The sequence below is a fragment of the Sorex araneus genome, chromosome 1, assembly GCF_027595985.1.
Source record: "Sorex araneus isolate mSorAra2 chromosome 1, mSorAra2.pri, whole genome shotgun sequence".
In the NCBI taxonomy this organism is placed as follows: domain Eukaryota; kingdom Metazoa; phylum Chordata; class Mammalia; order Eulipotyphla; family Soricidae; genus Sorex; species Sorex araneus.
Window position 1 is genome coordinate 171,551,221 of NC_073302.1, and position 22,644 is coordinate 171,573,864.

At 40.5% G+C, this 22,644-nt stretch overlaps 1 protein-coding gene across 2 annotated transcripts in view; it reads right to left on the reverse strand.

The window, feature by feature from the left end:
- The window catches only part of SKIC3 (SKI3 subunit of superkiller complex), an 84,698-nt gene that overhangs the window by 25,563 nt on the left and 36,491 nt on the right, over positions 1–22,644 (reverse strand). For both annotated transcript variants that reach the window (XM_055137236.1, XM_055137230.1), the window contains 9 exons: positions 22,230–22,298; positions 17,459–17,533; positions 16,286–16,427; positions 12,504–12,597; positions 9,833–9,910; positions 8,385–8,509; positions 7,211–7,334; positions 3,265–3,486; positions 595–667 (listed from right to left, as the gene is read on the reverse strand). In XM_055137236.1, the coding sequence (XP_054993211.1) occupies positions 595–667; positions 3,265–3,486; positions 7,211–7,334; positions 8,385–8,509; positions 9,833–9,910; positions 12,504–12,597; positions 16,286–16,427; positions 17,459–17,533; positions 22,230–22,298 (1,002 nt within the window). The remainder of the gene's footprint in view (positions 1–594; positions 668–3,264; positions 3,487–7,210; positions 7,335–8,384; positions 8,510–9,832; positions 9,911–12,503; positions 12,598–16,285; positions 16,428–17,458; positions 17,534–22,229; positions 22,299–22,644) is intronic.

Below are 22,644 nucleotides of genomic sequence, written 5' to 3' on the forward strand. Positions count from 1 at the left end.
GACACAAAACACAGATTCAAAACATAGTATCGACTTATATTTTTACCAACTAGTAAACTAAACTACAAAAGGCCATATAAACCTGAGGTTAACAACCAACATTAACCTAAGATATTGGCAAAATATATAGACCTTGTTGTTCTGAACTAAAATTTAATACATAATCCCTAGTACATAACATCATGACTTCATGTTTTGATTTACATATTTAGATACCAATTGTTCTACTTTTATTATTTTTTAGTAGCTTTTAAATAAAATTAGCATTTGGGAGTGAAAATCGCAAACAACTGATGCTAACCAAGTGATAATATCATTATCACAATGAATCAGTCATGAGCATATTCTGTATGTGTTTGAAAAAAGTCCACCTACTTCTTTGTATCTCCCACAAATCTCAGAACAGTGCAATGGAACATAGGAGATACTCAGTGTTGAAATGACTAATAAAAAGTGCATTAAATAACAAAACTTCCTTACTGTACTAACTCCTTCGCTGTATTATTTTCCCAATGATAAAGGAAGTGCTTCAAAATTATATTTACATCATGACAAATTATTTTATCTTTTTGCCAAATTTAGAGAATTACTTACCTTTGCATTTTGCTGGGGATACTGAGCAACCACTCGGGACAGCAGAGACCAAAGAGCAGGATTAGCTGGGTTACTGGAGAGCATCAAAAGGAGAGGACTTAGTCAGGGGAGTTAGCTCAATCACAGAGCACTGAGCAACCAACATTTCATTTAGCAATTTAGTCTGAAGTCTTTCAAATATCTAAAACAAATTTGAGTTAGCTGCCCATATTTGGTTGAAGGTATCTGAATGATTAGAAACCAATTTTATATTCCTATACAGAAAGAAAATTCTTATGAAAACAAGATAAAAGAAATCAGTGTTTGATGACTTTGACAAAGCCATCAAATTTAATATTTGCAATTAAAAAAAGGTTAGGGCTGGATAGATAGTACAGTGGTCCCCCAAGCCCTGCCAGGAGTGATCACTGAGTCCAGAGCTGGAGCAAGCTTTATGTACCACTGAGTGTGACCTAAAAACAACAACAACAAGCTAAGTTAGTTTAGTATGTGATATTCAAGAAAACACAAAAGATGAGAACTATGGAAGGAGAATGTACTTACAGATAAAACTTCACTGCTAAAAACAAACATTATAGCTAGGGCAACAGCTTTCTCTTTTTCAAATATTAATGATTATTTAATGGTCTAAAAACTCCTACATCTTGGCTCAGTGCCTATGGGTCACTCCCAGTGGTGTTGGGACTCAAATCAGGCCTTCCGAAAGAGTATGCACTTGAGCCCTTGAGCTGTCTCCCTCCCTTTGGGTGTATTTTATCAAAATCAAAGGGAGGGCAGGAGAAAGTGAACAGCAGGTAGGGCTGCAGCTTTACATGCCCTGGCTGATATGGCTTCAGGGTTTAATCAATGACACCACACAGGAGCCCGTGAGCACCGCCAGGGGTGAGGCCCTCAGCATCGCTGGAAACAGCCCCCAAAACAAAATAAACAGAATCTGAAGTAACTTTGGGTGATGAAGAATCAGAACAAACATTAAAATAATAAGCAGCTCTATTAACAAATTATAAGCATATAATTCTCTTACACATGTAGATCACATGTTAGCTACAAATTAGGCTTCTGAATCTTAAAAATAAACTTGTTCTACCATATAAAAAATAAAATTTAAAAAAATTCCTCAACCATCAAAAATAGTTTTGTTGGTAATAAATGGACAGAATGCAAAATTTGACAATTAGTAAGGATTTTCATACTGAAACAAGGTTTAGGGTATGAGGAGATAGGTCCGGGGTCAGGGGCGCATGTCTTGCATGCATAAGGTTCTGAGTATTATCGTAGCATTATTAGATGTGGCCTCATGATCTGCTACGCACCTCTGGGCCTTAGTACTGAGCCCTTCAGTTGAGTTAGCCAAGTACAATGGCTGGAAGTAGCCCCCAAAGCAATTTGGGAAGTCACTCTCCAAAATAAAAACTTTTAAACTAAAATAAGATGTAGGCTTTAACCTAAATAAGGGAAAACTTATTTTTTTATCTTGTTTGATAAATACTGTGTAGTTACTTAGTCCTATACACAATTTCATAAAAATCACAAGTTGGTTTCTAAATGTGTGTGTGTGTTGGATTACAGGTCTAAGCATTTTAAGAAGTAACGTTAAGCTGTCCTTTCTCATCCCACAGGGAGCTTAGGTTTACTGAGTTACACCCACCACAGTGCTCCTGAGGCACACCCAATTCCACCAGATACTCGCTATCCTCTGTGTTTACCTTTAACCTCTCCTTTATGCTCCTCTTCCCCTATCTGTTAATCACATATATCCCCAAATCACACCTTGTAACACGTAGGGCAAACCTTCTAATGGCTCTGGATTTTATATACGTGAAATATTGCTTTTCTTTTTCCTTTATGTTCTTTGCATAGTTTATTTTAGTGCAATGTCTATTTGCATAGATAAAGGAAGACAGTTAATGCTATGCTTTTGTAATTTGGGAGTTAACTGACTCCAAATAATATTTACTCCTGGTCATCTATCACATTTACTTAAGTCTCAGTTTCCCTTTGTTCCTAACACCCCAAAAGGGGGGTCCCAATGAAGGGATAAGATGGACCCATGGCAAGCTGTAATCTACCCAGGCATTGAAAAGGGACAGGTTAAGTGCCATAAGATGTATAATAAACTAAGAACACAGTCATGAAACAAACTGATATGACCCCAAAAAAAGAAGTGACTGAATAAGGACCCTGCTGGTGTTAAGAAAGACTAACCTAGCCTGAGGACTGTAGTCTGGGATATATAGCAAGATGTCCCCAAGAAGAACTTCCCCTTAAGCTTAATATATCTCTCACTTTGTCAATACAAAACAACTAGAAATATTAAGAGGTAAATTTAAGCCCCTCCATCTCCCTATTTTTCAGGGAGCATGGCAGTCACTCCCACAAACTGCCTCTGGTGCCGTATAAGTTCATCAATGGCTGTGATCCAGAGACGCACAAAGAGATCTCAGAAGAAAGCCACAAGCAGAGATTCCTATACACATACACATGTGCGCGTGCGTGCGTGCGTGCGTGCGTGTGTGTGTGTGTGTGCGCGCGCGCGCGTGTGTGTGTCTGTGTGTGTGTGTGTGTGTATACTTGTGCTTACCTAATTTTCTGTTGTCAGTATGGTCCAAATGTCAAAGAGAACCTCATCACATATAAGTTACATCGCAAATTGAGAAGAACAGAATTTACCTGTGGACGGCTTTAGATACTTGTCTCTGCACAGCCACTCTGCGGCCCTGCAGTGCATAGATGGCTGAGGTAAGAAGGCATCTCTGGTATTCATCGTCTTTCTCTTTCTTGTGTTTGAGTAACTCCTTAAGGGCTGCTTTTGACAGGGTAGCATCCTGTGCTGCCAATCCCAGAGCACACAGGGCCAGAAGGCTTTCTGTGGTGGGTTCCTTTAAAATAGAGCTGTAAATAGATATTTTTTTAGTGCCTATTAGCCTGAATCAGCAGCCTGCAACCATTAAAACACATTCAACACTAAGTGAAAAAAAAAAAATTGATTCAAAGATTCACCAAACTAAGCCTTGCTCTAGGGTGTGTAAAAATACCAAACTCTTACCACTCAGAGGCCATAATCTTCCTGAATAGCTAAAGCAGTTAGAAGCATCAAAGGCCTTTTGTACAGCAGCAGCAGCCAAACCTCTGGCCATTAGAACCAAGTTTCAGAAACAAATAGGTATCATTCTCTGTGGGCTTCAGGTCTTGGCAAACAACTAAGATAATTTTGCTAAACGGTTAAGTTTCAATAAATTTCCAGCAGATACAAATAATAAAGATCTCCACCTAAAATATTTGATTTTCATAAATCCAAGAAAGGTTGTTATACTGCTCTGTGGTACTGAAATCAGATCTTTGTAAATACAAACTGTATATAGCTACCATGTTCTAATTGAGTATTTGTATTATCTAAGAAAATAAAGAGTCTCTTGCTCCCTGTGCCTGGCTGTCTTCACCAGGGCCCCTCAGAGGGGGTGGGTTCCAGCTTCCCTCTCTGCCCCAAGCAGAGCTCCCGTGGCCAAAGACCCCGGGGCCTAGCCACAGCCGTGCTCAAGGCCCCTCTCCATACGTTCTGACAAGCCTCACGCATGAAGGAACCAGCAGAGGAACCCAGGTGTGTGGGACTCGGGGCTGAGACCTCCAAACCTGCTTGGATCAGGACTGGGCCTCTTCCTCTCAAATTTCCCATTTTCCAGTAGCTAGGTGGTCACACCCAGGGACTGCCCCAGGCATCATGTAATTCCACCAACGGCCAACATCCAGAGACTTAAAACCAAGCTCCCTACTTCTCCCTCTGGGAGAACCTGGCAAGCTACTGAGAATTTCCTGCCCACATGGGAGAGCCTCACAAACTCCCTATGGTGTATTCATATGCCAAAACCAGTAACAATGCTGGGTCTCATTCCCCTGACCCTGAAAGAGCCTCCAATGTGGCATCGTTGGGAAGGACGAGTAAAGAGAGGTTCCTAAAATCTCAGGGCTAGGACAAATGGAGACGTTACTGAGACTGATCGAGAAATTCGACAATCAACAGGATGATGATGATGATGATGATGACGATGATGATGATGATGATGAAAACCTCAAAATAATGAATTTTCACAGACAGCTCTATTTTAAACAGCTTACTTTTTACTTCATTTCATTTTATTCAATATGCCAAAAACAGTAACAACAAGTCTCACAATGGAGACGTTATTGGTGCCCACTGGAATCGATGAACAACTGGACAACAGTGCTAACAGTGCAGTGCTTCTTTGTTTGTTCATTTTTTCCTTTTTGGGCCATACCTAGTGGTACTTAAAGATTACTCCTGGCTCTGCATTCAGGAATTATCCCTGATGATGCTTGGGGGACCATATGGAATGCCGGGTATCGAACCCAGGTCACTCATGTGCAAGGCAAACATCTTACCCACTGCACTATCACTCCAGCCCCATAAACAACTCACTTTTTAAAACATCCATCATAAGTCATAAGATTTCAGAGATATATGAATCCAAATACAGAGGAATGTCCAGTAATAATTTATTTTTCCACAATAAAACAAAAAAAAATCTCTCATATGTGAGATATAAGGTAACACAGTAAGGGAACAACAGAACTGAGGTTACTTGTGAGACAGGGGTTCATGGAAAGAAGGGGGACTCTGGTGGTGGTGTGGTACTAGATGTTATGCATGGAAAGTGAAACTAATAGTACTGCAAGCCACAGTACCTTAATAAAAAATAGTACAGAGAAAAACAAAACCAACAACAAAAAAATAAAATTTTAAAAATCCCAGAAAGGAAAAGAAGGCAAAAGGCAAGGAGGAGAGCAGTTGCTTGTATTAAGTTTAAAAGATGAAGAGAATCAAAAACAAAGAAACAGTCTGGAGCAGTAGTGGGAGAGGAGTTTGCCTTGCACACGGCCTATTCAGGTTCGATCCCTGGCATCTCATATGGTACCCCAAGCACCGCCAGAGGTAATTCCTGAGTGCAGAGCCAGGAGTGCAGAACCCCTGAGCATCGCTAGGTGGACCAAAAAGAAAAATCAAAACAAAAAAAGAGAAAAAAAAAAAACAAAGAAACATACCAGGTAAAATACCTAGCCTGAAACCACCAACATAAATAAGGCCAAAAAGGGAAAGGACAAAGATAAGACTGAATTATTATTTTTCTTCCATCAACAGTCCAAATAATAATAATGTTTTCTATAGAGTAACATGAAATTCATCAAATAGGGTCTAAGCTGGGATTACTTTTCCCATTGCTAACTGCAGTAATTTACTGACATCTATGATTCTCTAAGCCAGCTGCAAATTTTGGATCTCTGAACACATTTTCTGTACCTAAACAAGTACAATAGAAAGGTGTATTCATGTGAAGTAACAAGGGGCTTCCATTTTTGCTTTTTTAAATTTTCATTTGGTTTTCTAAAGTAGAAAGAAAGAAGAGAAAACCTTGTTTATTATATAAGAAAAGGGACCAGAGTAACAGTACAACGTAAAGGGTGTTTGCCCCGCATATGGCCAACCCAAGTTCAATCCCTGGCTTCCCATACGGTCCCCCAAGCCTGCCAGGAGTGATCCCTGAGCGCAAAGCCAGGAGTAAGCCTTGACCACTGAAACAAAAAACAAAACGAAAAAAGAAAAGGACTTTTTTCTTTTTTATAGTGGGACAAGGACTAACTATATATATAGTGGGACAGGAATATCATAATTAACAGACAAATACAGAGCTTGTACTACAAAAGTTGTTCTTAACTAGTATTATCAAATCCTCCCCCCTCCCCTCCTTCACTGTGGTTGTTATTGTTAGATAAAATGGAAACAATGGTTGAGTATTATTCACATTTAATGGATAGAAAACAGGAATGTAATCTTCAGGCACAGTAATTGTAGATTACAGTAATTGTAAACTACAATTTAGTACAAACATAAAATAAATCTATACTTAAGGAACTATACCACAGAAGATAACAATAAGGCACTCACCATAACCAGTATCCAGAATTATCTACTGTTTTTGAAGGAATTAAAGTCAATGTTCTCAAAAAGAAAATTCAAAATATATCATATGATCCTAGATATCATTTAGTTATTAATTTATTCAAAATTACAGAAATGACCATTAATTTATACTGGTATGAATTTCTGGAGACTCAACTTGAAGTATATTTTACTTTAACTTCAAAATTTACCTGGTTAATTTTGAAATGGAAAAAGAAAATCTCTTTGGACACCCAACACCTAAATGTAAATCAATATGATCTTATTAAGATTCTACTACATCTAATGATTAGTTACTTTGTTTTTAAAAAAGAGAGAATATGCTGATTTTGAAAAATTAGGTAGAACCAGAGTTAAAAATGAAGAGATGATAGGCCCACATAGATCTGCTCCCTATTAACATAACTTCTTTTTTTTTTTTGCCCAAAATTTTATTTTGCTCAAAATTTTAACCAGAATTTAATTACTTGATCATGGTTCATGTTGGGCCAGAGAGATAGTACCATGGATAGGGCACTTGCCTCTCATGCAGCCAACCTGGGTTCAATGCCCAGCGTCACCAGGCATTGTAATGTAAGCGTGAGGCACCACCAGGTGTGACCCAAAAACAAAACAATGAAGTGTTAATGCAATTATACATACCATTTAAAGAGCAATGTCTTGGCTGCATCCATTTTTCCTTGTTTATACTCCATTATTGCCAGAGCTGTCAATATATGGGCTTTGTCTTGCTCTGATTCAACAATAGACAAGGCTTTCTCATAAGCTGAGATATAGTTGGGAAAAAAACAGAAAAAAATCCTGACTTATAAACTGTGAGAGTTTTCTTTTCCTATTTTAAAAAAGGTCTAACTAAACAGAAGCATGAAGATGGGTAAATTTGCAACTGTACCCTCATGGTGACTCACTTATTAAAAAATAAAGAAAAAAAAAGAAAAAAGGTCTAACTAAAATTACTTTATTGTTCTGTAATTTTTTATACAGATGGAAAAAAATTATAATAATTGAACTTGATTTAGCTGTCTCAGGTGATTTTGAATATTAGAATTTATTATATCTGACATTCCTCAACCTCTTTCCTCATGATATAGGGGAGGTCTGAAACACTGTTCAACAGGAGAAGCCTATAATCATTAAGATGTCACTCAAATTCAGAGCAGCAAATTCAAGCACTAGATCCTTAAATTAGCTGTGCATATGTGCACACACACATGCACACATTGGGTTCGTGTATAAACATATGTATGCATATATATTATGTATAGAATATATGCATTCAATAAAATACTATAATAGTGGCTTAAGTCCTAACAGAAATTTACATTTAATCACCGAGGATTAGTAAAGATCTGCCCTGGAATGCTAACTACCATAAGTGATCTTGCATCTGTTTTCTCATCTAAATAATGAAGAAATACTGAGCCCCAATTATAAGAACTACTAATCACCATGATACACTAATTGATGGAAAAGATCAAAAGTACCAGCCTTACTTCTGATTCCCATTCAGACTTTTTTTTTTTTTTTTTTTTTTGCTTTTTGGGTCACACCCGGCAATGTACAGGAGTTACCACTGGGGCTCTGCACTCAGGAATTACTCCTGGCAGTGCTCAGGGGACTATATGGGATGCTAGGAATTGAACCTGGGTCGGCTGTGTGTAAGGCAAATGCCCTACCTGCTGTGCTATCACTCCAGCCCCTACACCCATTCAGACTTTAATGAATACTGCAATCCCTATTCTCATATCCCAATGTTACATCTTTATGTACATAAACTCAACATGATTACATTCTACTCAGCCCTGGAAATACTTACCTTGGCTACTCTCTTTATATAGACCCTTCATAGATAAAGCCAGCGCATAGCCTATGATGTCTTCTAAGTCTTCAAGAGGTATTGATTTAAAAGCCTGGATAGCTTTATCATATTCACCAATGGAACTAAGAATCAAAGCATAACTTCTTTTAATATCAAAAATAATTTTGGGTTAAATCATCAAGCTATAAATATTGTCATACTTTATTACTTACTTTATGCTTGCATATTTATTTTATAATAAAAACAAAAAAATAGTAGGCTTTTTCAAAAATATTTGTGTTACATAAAAAACCAAGCTAAAGAAAACAAGGCATTTTATGCTGTACATTTTTTTACACCTATCTTCTACTTCAAAAAAATCTTGAAACTGTGAGTACTTCAACAATTAGCACAATACTTAAAAAGGGAAATCAAAACAGGGAAATTTTCTAGTTTACAGAGATGATTCAGTTATACTGGGATTCAGTCACTCTGTACCACAGCTCCTCAAATAATGAGAGCACTAGTCCCAAAAGACCAAAGGACTAGTGACAGGTTTCAAACAGGACTATTCAGGGGACAGAGCAATGGTTACAGCAGGTAAGGCACTTGCCTTGCATGTGGCCAACCTGGGTTCAATTGCCAGCACCCATTTGGTCCCTCAATTCCCACAGGAGTGATCCCTGAGTGCAGAGCCAGGAGTAAGCAATGAGCACTGCTGGGTGTAGCCCCCAAAGAAAAACAAAAAAATAAAACAACAAAGAGATGAGTCTGATTCTTAAAAAACTTTTATTTTGGAGGATACAATAACAGTACTAGGACTGGAGCGATAGCACAGCGGGTACAGCAGGTAGGGCGTTTGCCTTGCACACTGCTGACCCGAGTTTGATTCTTCTGTCCCTCTCAGAGAGTCCAGCACCAAGAGTATCCCGCCCTCACAGCAGAGCCTGGCAAGCTACCCGTGGCATATTTGATATGCCAAAACTAGTAACAACAAGTCTCACAATGGAGACATTACTGGCGCTCACTCAAGTAAATCAATGAACAACGGGACAACAGTGCAACAGTGCTACAGTGCTACAGTCATAGTACAGTGGGCACCTGCCTTTCAAGTGGCCGACCCAGGTTTAATCCCTGGCCCCCGATATGGTTTCCTGAGCCAACTGAAAGTGATCCCTGAGTGCAGAGCCAGGAATAAGCTCTGAGCACTGCTGGATGTGGCCCCCCCCCAAAAAAAAAACAAAGAAAAAAATTATTGATATAATATGGTTTACAAGCATTTCCATATTATTGCTTCATACCTGTAATGCTACTTTACTGTTCTGCTCCCAGGATCAATAGCCATCGATCACTTCCCCAAGGTCTCTCTTCAGCACCCCACCCTACACACACACACACACACACACACACACACACACACACACACACTAATAAACTGACGAGACTGAAGGGAAAGAACACTTTACCATAACAGCCTGCCATAATTTCTTACTGCAACATTATACGTATCTTGGTCCTCCGCAGTCTGCAACAACAACATGGCCCTGAAAAAGAAAAGTCACGATTCTTGGTGGTGGAATATGTGCACTGGTGAAGGGATGGGTGTTTGAGCATTGTATAACTGAGACTTTAACCTGAAAGCTTTGTAACTTTCCACATGGTGAATCAATAAAAGAATTAAAAAAAAAAAAAGTCACGAGTGTCTACACTTTTCCGAGTGAAATCATATTTTCCTTCTAGCCTTCGCACTACTGTGTGGCTTTGTGCGAATATTTGGGGGCAGGGGAGGAGGAGGCGGGCCAGGTGTGCACCTGGTCATAGTGCTTGCACAGGAGATACACCTTGTGGGCTCTGCGGCCCTGGGCTACGGTGACTGTGCAGGGACCCATCTGCAAGGAAGGGTAGACCCAGGACTGAGTTCACACACTCATGCATTCAAGGGAGAGCTTCACTGCTGAGCACCGCTGTGTGCTTCACCTAATTCTAATGATTTTTTAAAACTACTCTATAATAATTATTAAATTACTACAATATCATATTCATATTTATTAAGTTGATTCCACAAAGATAATTAACATTTAAGTTTTTTTTTTTTTTTTTTTTTTTTGCTTTTTGGGTCACACCCGGCAATGCACAGGGGTCATTCCTGGCTCATGCACTCAGGAATTACCCCTGGCGGTGCTCAGGGGACCATATGGGATGCTGCGATTCGAACCCAGGTTGGCCGAGTGCAAGGAAAACGCCCTACCCGCTGTGCTATCACTCCAGCCCCTGATTTTATTTTTTTAACCTTCAGTTTATTATAGTGATTAAAAACACTTTTTTTTTTGCTTACACTGGAAATCCTACTCTGTTGTACTCATATTTGTTCATTTCAGATTCGTGTCTGTTGAACAAGTCATGTTATTCCTCTACAGAGCAAGAAAATAGGATTTGAAAGTAAGAATCCTGACTTCTAAAGCTATCATATGGATTTTAAATGAGGAGGATAGTTAGTTTAATAAAGGAACCTCTGGGGCCAGAGCAATAGTACAGCAGGCAGAGCATTTGCCTTGCATGGGGCCAACCTGGGTTCAATCCCCAGCATCTCATATGGTCTCCTGAGCAATCCCAGGAGTAATTCCTGAGTGCTGTCAGGAGTAACCCTGAACATTGCCAGGTGTGACCCAAAAGTCACTCACACACCTTATTTCTATCTCAGTTCTCTTTGGGCTAGCAGAAAAATGTCAAAAATTAAACAAATTTGGAACGTCAGTAAAATTTTTGCTTTTCCCCCTCTTCTGTTTAAAGATAAGACAGGGAGAAATAGCCAAAAAAAAAAAGTGTGTAATATCCATAATACCCATCATGTTACATGAAAAGCAAAGACTCAGTCAAAGGCGGCTAAATGACATTATGTTAAAAACTATGCCTCTGGTTAAAGTTAATACATGCCTTCAAGTTTCAAGTACTTGTTAGAAAACATAAGTCGAGATTCATCAAGGAAGAATGAATAACCGCCAAGCACCGCCAAGTACAGCCCCAAATCAAAACCCAAACCAGAAAGAAGAGAAGCAGGGATTTCCCTTCTTAAGACTTAGAACACTAGATAGGCTCAGAGGATAGGCAATTAGGTCAAAAGACTTCAACTAGTGCTCACAAGATCAAAGGTTACTTTCTTATTCCAAATCAACTAATATGCAGAGAAAAAAAAAAACAACTTCAAATCAGCTGCATTCTCCATGACTCTCCCGGCCGGCATTCCCCTCAAATATACTGTTCTTTGTATTTCTTCGATACGTCAAATTCACTCATATTTCATAGTACTTGTTCTTACTGTTCCTTCTGACGGGAATGTTCTAACTGAAAAACTACATCAATTCTGGGTTCACCTCACTCAATACGGAATAAACTGCCTCCTTCATAAACCTACTCTTCAGCCTATGGGAGTTCCACACCCGCCTTATTCTCGGCTCTCTGGCCTACTCTGATTTTCCTTCTTAGTGATTAGGGCCATCACACGCATTATTAACTTCTCGGGTCTCACCCACCGGAACAGGCGCCCCACAGAATGGGTCAATGTTTGGTTAATTCATTGCTCAACTGCTAATGTCAAGATTACTTCTTGGCACATAGATACTAAAGTGACTCAAATATATCATAATGTTCTAATTTCTCCCCAATGAACATATATATTTAATAAACCCACAGGAAGTCTAAATAAAGCTGAAGGGATTTTAAAATTTGTTCTCTCTCTCTTTTTCTATCTCTCTCTCCCTCCCTCTCTCTCCCTCTCTCTCCCTCTCCCTCTCCCTCTCCGTCCCTCTCTCTCTCTTTCTTTCTCTCTCTCCCTCTCTCTCTCTCTCCCTCTCCCTCCCTCCCTCTCTCTCTCTCTCTCTCTCTCTCTCTCTCTCTCTCTCTCGCTCTCGTTCTGGGATAAGCAACAATATACAAACAGAGCTGAAAATCTGAAACCTCATTTCTTTTCTTCTTCTTCAAAGATATAATAATTAAAAAAATTACCAAAAGAGTCAGGAAAGAAACCAGAACATTTATTTAATATCTTCATGAAACTGAGACTAAGCTTTAAAAAGCCAACCAAAGAGCAAGGCCTAGGAAGAACTTACCCGAGGTTATATAAGGCCCTGCAGAGCTCACCTGTGGTATGCGCTGGCTGCCTCCTTTTTCAGCTGCAGGTGCTCACTTAAGTAACCCAACATTGTGAAAGCTGGAGCATAATTCGGAATTCTCTCTGGAAATACAAAAATAAAATTTCTTAATATGTGCATCCTGGTTACATTTATAAAACATTAGGTTTGTTTTCAGTTTCTCAATGTCCACTCCCAGATTATCTACTGCAATTGTTGGCATTATAAGAATAGGTTTTTTTTTTCTTTGCTTTTTTTTGGGTCACACCTGGCGATGCATAGGGGTTACTCCTGGCTCTGCACTCAGGAATTACCCCTGGCAGTGCTCAGGGGACCATATGGGATGCTGGGAATCGAACCCGGGTCGGCCTCATGCAAGGCAAACACCCAACCTGCTGTGCTATCACTCCAGCCCCAAGAATAGTTTTTGATTACAAATTATCAATAATCATTTTATAACTTAAATTATTTAATGTTTACAGTTATGGATCTTTCCTACTTGCATACTGACACTCAAATGTTCTTATCCCAAAGATATAATAATTTGAAACTGTGGCTCACCTAGTTGTGACATTTATAAAGAAATTCATCCTTTGGCTAATCAGGGGTTCTAGTAATTAAATTTATCAACAATTTACAATTTCTGTTACAATTTCTGTGGGGTTTTCATTAATTAAATTAGGATTGTACACTAGAGTAAGAAATTCAGTATTCTAAAATTTTAATGTCAGAAACATCACATATCTACTAATGCACAAAAGAAGAAACATGTCAGACCTACTTAAAAGTAGTGTTTAGAAGTGAGCCTTCAAAATCCCTCCAGTTGTTTAACTGAGTAGAGTGTAATCATATGCTATGAGATGTTTAATTAGGTTTAACATTCAAAGCATTAGATGAAAATCAGTCAGTTGTTCCTGAAAAATCCTAAAGTCATGAACAAGGAGAGGATCACCAAAACAGTTAAACTGAATGTGCCTTTTGCAGTTGGCAGAATGAGAAGCTGCCAAATACTCTCTTGCCCTTCCCCTAATTTGCAAGCCTTTTTTTTTGGCTAAGCATGTATACCTGGATTTGTTAAATGGGTATATGATATGGCTCATTATATGGTTAAAAATCTTATTCTGCATACCTGCAAGGACATAACGTGCTCATTGTCCTAGATGTCTTATATTTGTAGACAGTTAAGGATTTGATTGTGTGTTTGTGTGTGTGTGTGTGTGTGTGTGTGTGTGTGTAGGGGAGGGGAGAGGTTGGCAGGGTTGGTTTGCTCAAGGCTTACTCCTGGCTCTGCACTCGGGAATTACTCCTGGTGTTGCTGGGGGATGATATGGGATGCCAGGGATCGAACTCTGGTCGGCCATGTGCAAGACAAACACGCTACCACGGTTACTATCTCTACGGCTCAGATTTGAGTCTTCATATAAACCCTTTACAGATGTTACCCATTTTGTAAGGAAACCTATCAATACAATTTGATCATACACCTTCTTAAAGGTTCTAGGTATTGAGGCCAGAGCAATAGCACAGTGGGTAGGGTGTTTGCCTTGCACGATCCGGGTTCGATCTCCGGCATCCCATATGGTCCCCCAAGCACCACCAGGAGTAACTCCTGAGTGCAAAGCCAGGAGTAACCCCTGAGCATCGCTGGATGTGAACCAAAAAAAAAAAAAAGGTTCTAGGTATTCATTTGTTATGGGATGTGGGAGTGCTCCCCAGCAGTGCTCAGAAGCCTGAGGGTCACTCTTAGCCCCGTGATGTGGGCCTCGTGCTGTAGTGCTGCTCTGTTCAGTGGTGCCTGGAGGTCACACAGGCTGATTTCAGTGGCCATCAGGACCAGGCAGTGCTGTGGGGTCAGCGTTATCTCCCCAGCTCCTAGTCATTCATTTCAACATGCTGCACGTGTTAAGGTCCCGATGTGCTCAAGTATACAAATCAACACCAAGTGTTCAGAACTCAATGCAGAACAGTGTTGCAGCCCTCCAGAGTCTGTCCCCCCGCATCTCAGTTTAGCTGTTTCTTCATTTATCCAGCTGTCAATATTGCTTCTTGCTTCTTCAAATCCATACTTCTTTCAACTCCATACAAAGGCATGAATAAAATTTTAATGAAACTAACATTTCTGGAGCATGAAGTATATGCCAGGTATTCTGCATAATACTGTTACAATCATCTCACTGAAAACACGCGTTCATTCAGATAATTTCACTCAAATGAGAAAACTAAAATTCAATTTAATATGTCCAAGATTTCATCATATTACATATGCAGAGATTAAAATCCAACGATAGCTTTACTAAGGAAGAAATTGGATGGTTAATAAACTTCTTTACTCCATTCTTTTCTTGGGCTGGAGCGATAGTGCAGTGGGTAGGGCATTTGCCTTACATGCGGCAGACCAGGTTCGATTCCTCCACCCCTCTTGGAGAGCCCGGCAAGCTACAGAGAGTATCTCGCCCACATGGCAGTCTGAGAAGCTCCCCATGGCGTATTCAATATGCCAAAAACAGTAACAACAAGTCTCACAATGGAAACGTTACTGGTGCCCGCTCAAGCAAATAGATGAGCAACAGGATGACAGTGACAGTGACTCTGTTCTTTTCTTAAGCCTACACAATATTTTTCTAGAATATTGAAGAAAACTCATTTGGCAAAGGGGGAGGTGTAAAGCACTGAGTTTATGACATAAAGCAGATTATTATATTCAATTCTCAGGTAGCCAAAGTATTGTTATTTCATTTGTCGGTTTCTTTTTGCTCTTAGGCCACACCCAGCGATGCTGAGGGGTTACTCCTGGCAGTGCCTGGAAACCACATGGGGTATAAGGGATGGAACCTGGATTGGTAAGTACAAGACAAACACCCACCCCACTGTACTATCAGTCTGGCCCAAGTGTTATTTCTATTTTCCACAAGGAAAAAGAAGTTAAGGGAAGTAACACACTGAGCATAAAACTACAAAGAAAGTAAACAGTCAAGTCAGAAGAGCAGCTACTCCACCCATTACCAGGCTCTAAAATGCTTCTCTCTGACTTTAAATGGTAACAACTTTCATCACTCAAATCTTTTTCTTTTTTGCTTGTTGGTTGGGTCACACCCAACGATGCACAGGGGTTACTCCTGACTCTGCACTCAGGAATTACTCTTGGTGGTGCTCAGGGGACCATACAGGAAGCTGAGAATCGAACCCCAGTCGGCTGCATGCAAGGCAAACGCCCTATCTGCTATGCTATCGCTACAGCCCCTCATCACTCAATCTTACCAAGTTTAAGAAGTAGGTTGCGGGGGCTGGAGCGATAGCACAGCAGGTAGGGCGTTTGCCTTGCATGCAGCCGATCCGGGTTCAATTCCCAGCATCCCATATGGTCCCCTGAGCACTGCCAGGAGTAATTCCTGAGTGCATGAGCCAGGAGTAACCCCTGTGCAATGCTGGGTGTGACCCAAAAAGAAAAAAAAAAAAAAAGAAGTAGGTTGCTTGGGGCCGAAGCAATAGCACAGCGGGTAGGGCATTTGCCTTGCACTCGGATGACCCAGGTTCAATCCCCGGCATCCCGTATGGTCCCCCCAAGCATCACCAGGAGTAATTCCTGAGTGCAGAGCCAGGAGCAACCTCTGAGCATTGCTGGGTGTGACCCAAAAAGAAAAAAAAAAAAGTAGGTTGCTTAGTCACTGGGGGAAGAGAAGGCAAATTCCATTTTAACTTGAAATAAAACAATTTTTTTTAAATCATTTCAACAGTTAATTCTTTAATCATTTAACAGTTAATTCTTCGTATCATTTTACACAAGTAGCTTACCTACGTATTTGCTCAAAACTACTTGCGCTGCTGGAGCAGCATTCATCTGGAGGATGTTGTAGCGGTACAGCTCTGTCTCTCTGTTGCTTTTATCCTGCAGTGTCGTACAGACCCAGTAGGCATAACCTATTGCTCCCTCGGTCTTTAAAAACAAGCCAGAGACAACAAGTATACACAGGGGAATGAATCTGTCAATAAACATTAAGGGATGAAACGATGCACTTCAATACAGCAAATACATCAGTGATTAAGCACCTTTAAATGAAGAGTCTCTCTGATACTACACAGCTAAGAATATATTCAAATCACTTGCTCCAATCTCAAGCAGAAGAAACAAGTGGGAGAAAATAAGACACAGAAAACAGCTTCAAACTGATGGGTTGATTTTTGTCTTTTCAGCACCATTCTCACAGATTAAACTAATTTTTACCAAACAGAAGAATTATAAAATACTTTCTTCTTTATCCAGATTACCTAAGTCTATTACTTATCTTATGCTCATTTCTTCTACAGCCTAGTTCCATTCTATATGAGTACTGCACATCTAATTAAATCCCAGTGTTATTTTTTCAACCTTTCTCAAAAGAAGATGAATATGAGGACTTCCTTAACTAAAAATATCTTTCTGTTCTAAGAAAGAGTAAATAGTAGAAACAACGGCTGTCATTAATAATTATAATAATTATTTTATCAACAAAATTAACACTTTGGGGCTGGAGCAATAGCACAGCAGGTAAGGCGTTTGCCTTGCACACAGCTGACCTGGGTTCGATTCCCAGCATCTCATATGGTCCCCCGAGCACTACCAGGAGTAATTCCTGAGTGCAGAGCCAGGAGTAACCCCTGAGCATCGCCGGTGTGAACCAAAAAGCAAAAAAAAAAAAAAAGACAAAACAAAACTAACACTTTACAGCAGGGCCAGAGCAATAGTACAGCAGGCAGAGAATTTGACCTGCGTGAGACTGACCCAAGTTCGATCCCCAGCACCCCTGAGTCCTCCAGAAACGAGCTCTGAGCACAGAGTCAGGAGAAAGTCCTGAACACTGCCTAGTGTAGTCCAAACACACACACACACACACACACACACACACACACACACACACACACACACACACACACACAGAGTCAATGCTTTACTCATTAATGAATACCCAATAATGCTGAAATTCTTACATGCATACTGAGTTCTGTAGTGTGCCTGAAAAGGTCCATAGTGTCATAACTTCCAACTGTTTCTGCAATAAGAGCCTTAAAAAAAAGAGGGAAAAAGAATCTACTTAGTATGTTTCATATGAAAACATTAAGTAAAACCTAAAACTCAAAGATTAATAAGCTCAACTTAAAAGCAAAGCTAACTTCTTTTGCAGTTGCTGGCACAGTCCCCTGACTTCCAGCACCAGACTGACAGAAAACAGGCCCTTGAAGGGGCTCGAGCAACAGTACAGCAGATAAAGGACATTTGCTTGCACACCGCCAACCGCCAGAGTTCGCCCTCAGCATCCCACATGGTTCCCTGAGCACCTCCAGGAGTGATCCCTGAGTGCAAAGCCAAGAGTAACCCCTGAGCTGGGTGTAGCCCAAAAAAAATCAAAACTAGCAAAATTGGCCCTTAAGCCAATGAATACTTTGTGAATGGTTTTGCAATCAGGCAGGAGCAGAAACGTCCTCATAAATTGCTCGTGACATTGATGAAGCTCTATTACCTTTCTTTTCCCTCTCATCCTCTGCTGTAACATTTGTCTGAGATACTATTCTTGGCCTCAGGATCCCCTGAGGATTACCTGGGTGGCATTTTCATAAAAGAGGCATACGTGAGGTCAGTATGTGGGGGTGTGACCCCCCAATACCCTGAGCACGGCTGAGTACATTGCAGGCTTGCCCCAGCGGCCCAAACATCTCCGCACCCACAGACACTCACACTCAACTTCCCACTGGCCCCCTAACTGGCCCTGGGCAACCTGAGCACTGCCTGGGAGGCCCTCCCACCCCAAAAGGAGGCCTGTTCCCCTAGATAGCCCATTTCTATAGACCTCCGGCAGAGTGTCAGCATGTGTATTTTTTAAACCTGCCTCAACAAACAAGGGCTAGGAGGACTAGTCCAAGGGGGAAGTTTGCACACGGGGTTTGAGCGGGATGCAGTTAGGACAAAGAAAGGACCGGGATGGCAATGATAGTTGGAAATGACTGCTTTGGACAAAACCTGAAGGCTGAAAGAAGGTAAAGGGATATACATGTAATGTGTACTGAAAACCATAATGCCCAGAGGGAGTGAGGGGAGACAGGGGGGTAGGGGGTAGGGGGGAGGAGGGGGGAAAGGACGGGGGGAAGTCCAACTTTTTGGGTTATGGGTGGGTTATTGGTGAGAGGGAAACTGGCAACAGAAAAAAGATTAAAGATAAACTTGGCACATTCGGTATCCTCTGTGTTCTACCTCTCATCATCAAAATCCCCCAAATCAGTCTTGGTTACTTATAAGCAAAAACTTTCTTGTATCTCTAGGTTTTATATTTGAAGTGAATTACTTGCTTTTCTATTTCCCCTGTAGCCTTTTCATATTTTACCACAGAGCAATATTCTTTGCTTAAACACAGAAACACCATCAATGAATGCTATGCTACTAATATTTGGGAGTTGATTGACTCTGAAATATATCTAGTCCTGGGCATCTGTTATAATTACTTGACTCAGGCTTCAGTTGCCACAGTTTCTAACACCACATAAAGGGAGGTCCTGCCGTGGGACTTCAATGGACCCCAAGCGAGCATCAAAGCTATCTGGCATCAAAATGAGATAGTCTATGGCCCACATACAAAAGAACAAAAGCAACCGGTGTTGGCGTGGATGTGGGGAGAAAGGGACTCTCCTTCACTGCTGGTGAGAATGCCGACTGGTTCAGTCATTTTAGAAAACAATATGGATGGATGATTCTCAAAAGATTAGAAATTGAGCTCCCATTTGACCCAGCAATACCACTTCTGGGAATATATACTGGAGAAGCAAAAAAGTATAGTCGAAATGACATCTGCACTTATATGTTCATCACAGCACTGTTTACAATAGTCGGAACCTGGAAAAAACCCAAGTGCCCGAGAACAGATGACTGGTTAAAGAAACTTCGGTACATCTATACAATGAAATACTATGCAGCTGTTAGAAAAGATGAAGTCATGAATTTTGCATATAAGTGAATCAACATGGAAAATATCATGCTAAGTAAAATGAGTCAGAAAGAGAGAGACAGACATAGAAAGATTGCACTCATCTGTGGAATGTAAAATAACAGAGTAGGAGACTAACACCCATGAATAGTAGAAATAAGTACCAGGAGGTTGGCTCCATGGCTTGGAAGCTGGCCTTACATGCTGGGGGAAAAGGCAGTTCAGATAGAGAAGGGAACATCAAGTAAACTGTGGCTGGAGGACCCGCTTGGGAGGGGAGATGCGTGCTGAAAGTAGACTATAGATTGAACACGATGGCCACTCAATACCCCTATTATAGACCACAACACCCAAAAGGAGAGAGAGAACAAAAGGGAATGCCCTGCCACAGAGGCGGGGGTTAGGAGGGTGAAGTGGGAGGGATGGGATTGGGGGGGGTAGAAGGGATACTGGGTTCACTGGTGGTGGAGAATGGACACTGGTAGAGAGATGGGTGTTCGAACATTGTATGAGGGAAACACAAATACGAAAATGTAAATCTGTTACTGTACCCTCATGGTGATTCATTAATTAAAAAATTTTTTTAAATTAAATTAAATTAAATTTTAAAAAAAGAAACTGGTACAAATACACAATGGAATACTATGCAGCTGTTAGAAAAGATGAAGTCATGAAATTCTAATATAGATGGGTCAACATTGAAAGTATCATGTTAAGTAAAATGAGTCAGAAAGAGAGGGACCGACATAGAAAAACTGCACTCATTTGTGGAATATAAAGTAACAGAATGAGAGACTAACACCCAAGATTATTAAAGATAAGTACTGGGAGGATTACTCCACAGCTTAGAAGCTGGCCTTACATACTGGGGGGAAAAGGCAGTTCAGTTGAAAAGGGATCACCAAGTAAATGGTGCTAGGAGGATCCACTCAGGATGGGAGAAGCACCCTGAAAGCAGACTATAGACCGAACATGATGGCCACTCAATACCTCTATTGAAGACCACAACACCCAAAATGAGAGAGAACAAAAGGGAACGCCCTGCCAAGAGGTGGGGGAGGGGGAGGGGGAGTGGGTTGTGGATGGTGGGAGGGATGCTGGGACCACTGATGGTGGAAAATGGGCACTGGTGGAGGGATGGATACTTGACCACCACTGTATGACTGAAATATAAGCACGGAAGTTTGTAAGTCTGTAACTGTACCTCAAGGTGATTCACTAATAATTAAAAAAAAAAAAAGGGACAGTCTAGAAAGCACAAATGCATGGTCTTGATGCAAACTGTTATGACCTAAGAGACAGGACACCCATAGGGAAGGACAAGCTGGACCAGACTGAGGACTCAGTCTGGGACTTACAGCAAAGCCCTGCTTGTCCTCAGAGCCCAGAGAACTAAGTTTTGGAACCTGTATCTCTTACTGTGTTTATTCAAATAACTGCAAGTATTAATAAGAAGAAAACTTGTTTAGTGTAAAACTAATGGGAAAGAGAAAAGCAATATAGATTTCCCTCGAGTCTCCCTGAGTTAATCCCCGAAAAAGAATTGCCTCTGCCGAAACGCTTTCCCTATGTAAACAAACGGTCAATCACACCTATGTACAGTCCTATACCTCAACCCTCTTCAGATGTTCTGTAAGTATGCAAGCAACTCTGCATCAAATGGGCCATTCTGATCATCAGTCTATGGTCCCCATCTGTTGGGGAGCCGGGGAGGCAGCTCTCAGCCACCGAACACACATGTCACGCACCGGCCACATTGTGAACTCACTCTGGTGAAGGGACAGGTGATGGAACATTGACTAAAATCCAATCATGAACAACACTGCAACTCATGATGATTCAATTAAAGAAAAAAACAAAAAACCCACCTCACTATTGTACCTACGCATTTGACTTTACAGAAATTATGTGCCAAAAAAAAGTGAAAGTTTAGTTGGTTTCACTTATTCGGGATAGGACTGAAAAAGAAAAGGGCAAGAAACAACAAAACTCATTCCGAGACTCCATGGAAACTAGAGAGGTCTCCAGAGAAGGGGAGGGGAAGCCAAGCTCAGCCCACTGGCGATGGAGTGGGGAAGCCTACTGCATGCAAAGATGTGAGGCCCAAGTGTTGAAATTCTGTAGGCAAAGAGGCAATGAGTTGGGTTGGAGCGATAACACAGTGGGTAGGGCGTTTGCCTTGTACTCGGCCGGCCCAGGTTCGATCCCATATGGTCCCCTGAGCACCTCCAGGAGTAATTCCTGAGTGCAGAGCCAGGAGTAACCCCTGAGCATCGCCAGATGTGACCCAAAAAGAAAAAAAAAAAAAAGAAAGAAGAACCAATGAGTTGAAAAACACAAAAGCAAGCAAGTAAACAAGTGTGAAAGCAAATGGGAGGATTTTACAGAAACCAAGAAAACACATTAATCAAAACGGTATCTTTAAATGTACTTCTTTTTTCTCCTTTATATAATGATGTAAATATTATACTTTAGATAACAGATTTTTAAAAGCATTGCAACGCCAGAATGATAGGGTTCAAAGTTCTCAGAGCAAAGCTCAATCTTTATAAGGTGTGAGGCCTTGATATTCAGTAATCTTAACTTTAATTTCCACATCTATAGACTGTAACTACCAGAACCATCTGATAAAAGGTTAACTAAGCAAACACAAAGGGCCCAGCTCAAATTAAGTCCTCAACTATTATTATCATTGTTAGTTATAGTAATAGGTTATTTAAATAATTTATATGACTACGTTTTCTACAGCAGTAGGTTTGTAAAGAACTCTGTATTGTATATCTTACCTGTCCAATCCAGCACATTAAATAAGATGGATCAAGGGACTGAGCCATTTTGAAAGCTTCATGAGCTTGCTAGGAAAAAGGACAAATATCACATCAAGTCACCTTATAATCTTACTATATTATATTCCTTCTATTTAAAAGGCATAAAGTAGAAGAATTTTAAAAGTCAACCAACCCTATTAATACGAGTACATATACACTAAAAACCCTACCATTTAAAAATAATTAGTAATGTTTAAAAGTTTTTTAAACTTTTTTTAAACTTTTTAAAACTTTTTTTAAACTACATAGTCTTAGAACATTACAGGGTTTGTACTGGAGCAATAAATAGTACAGGGCAGGGCACTTGCCTTGCATATTTCCCACCGGGGTTCAATCCCTGGCATACCATATGGTCCTCCGAGCACTGCCAGGC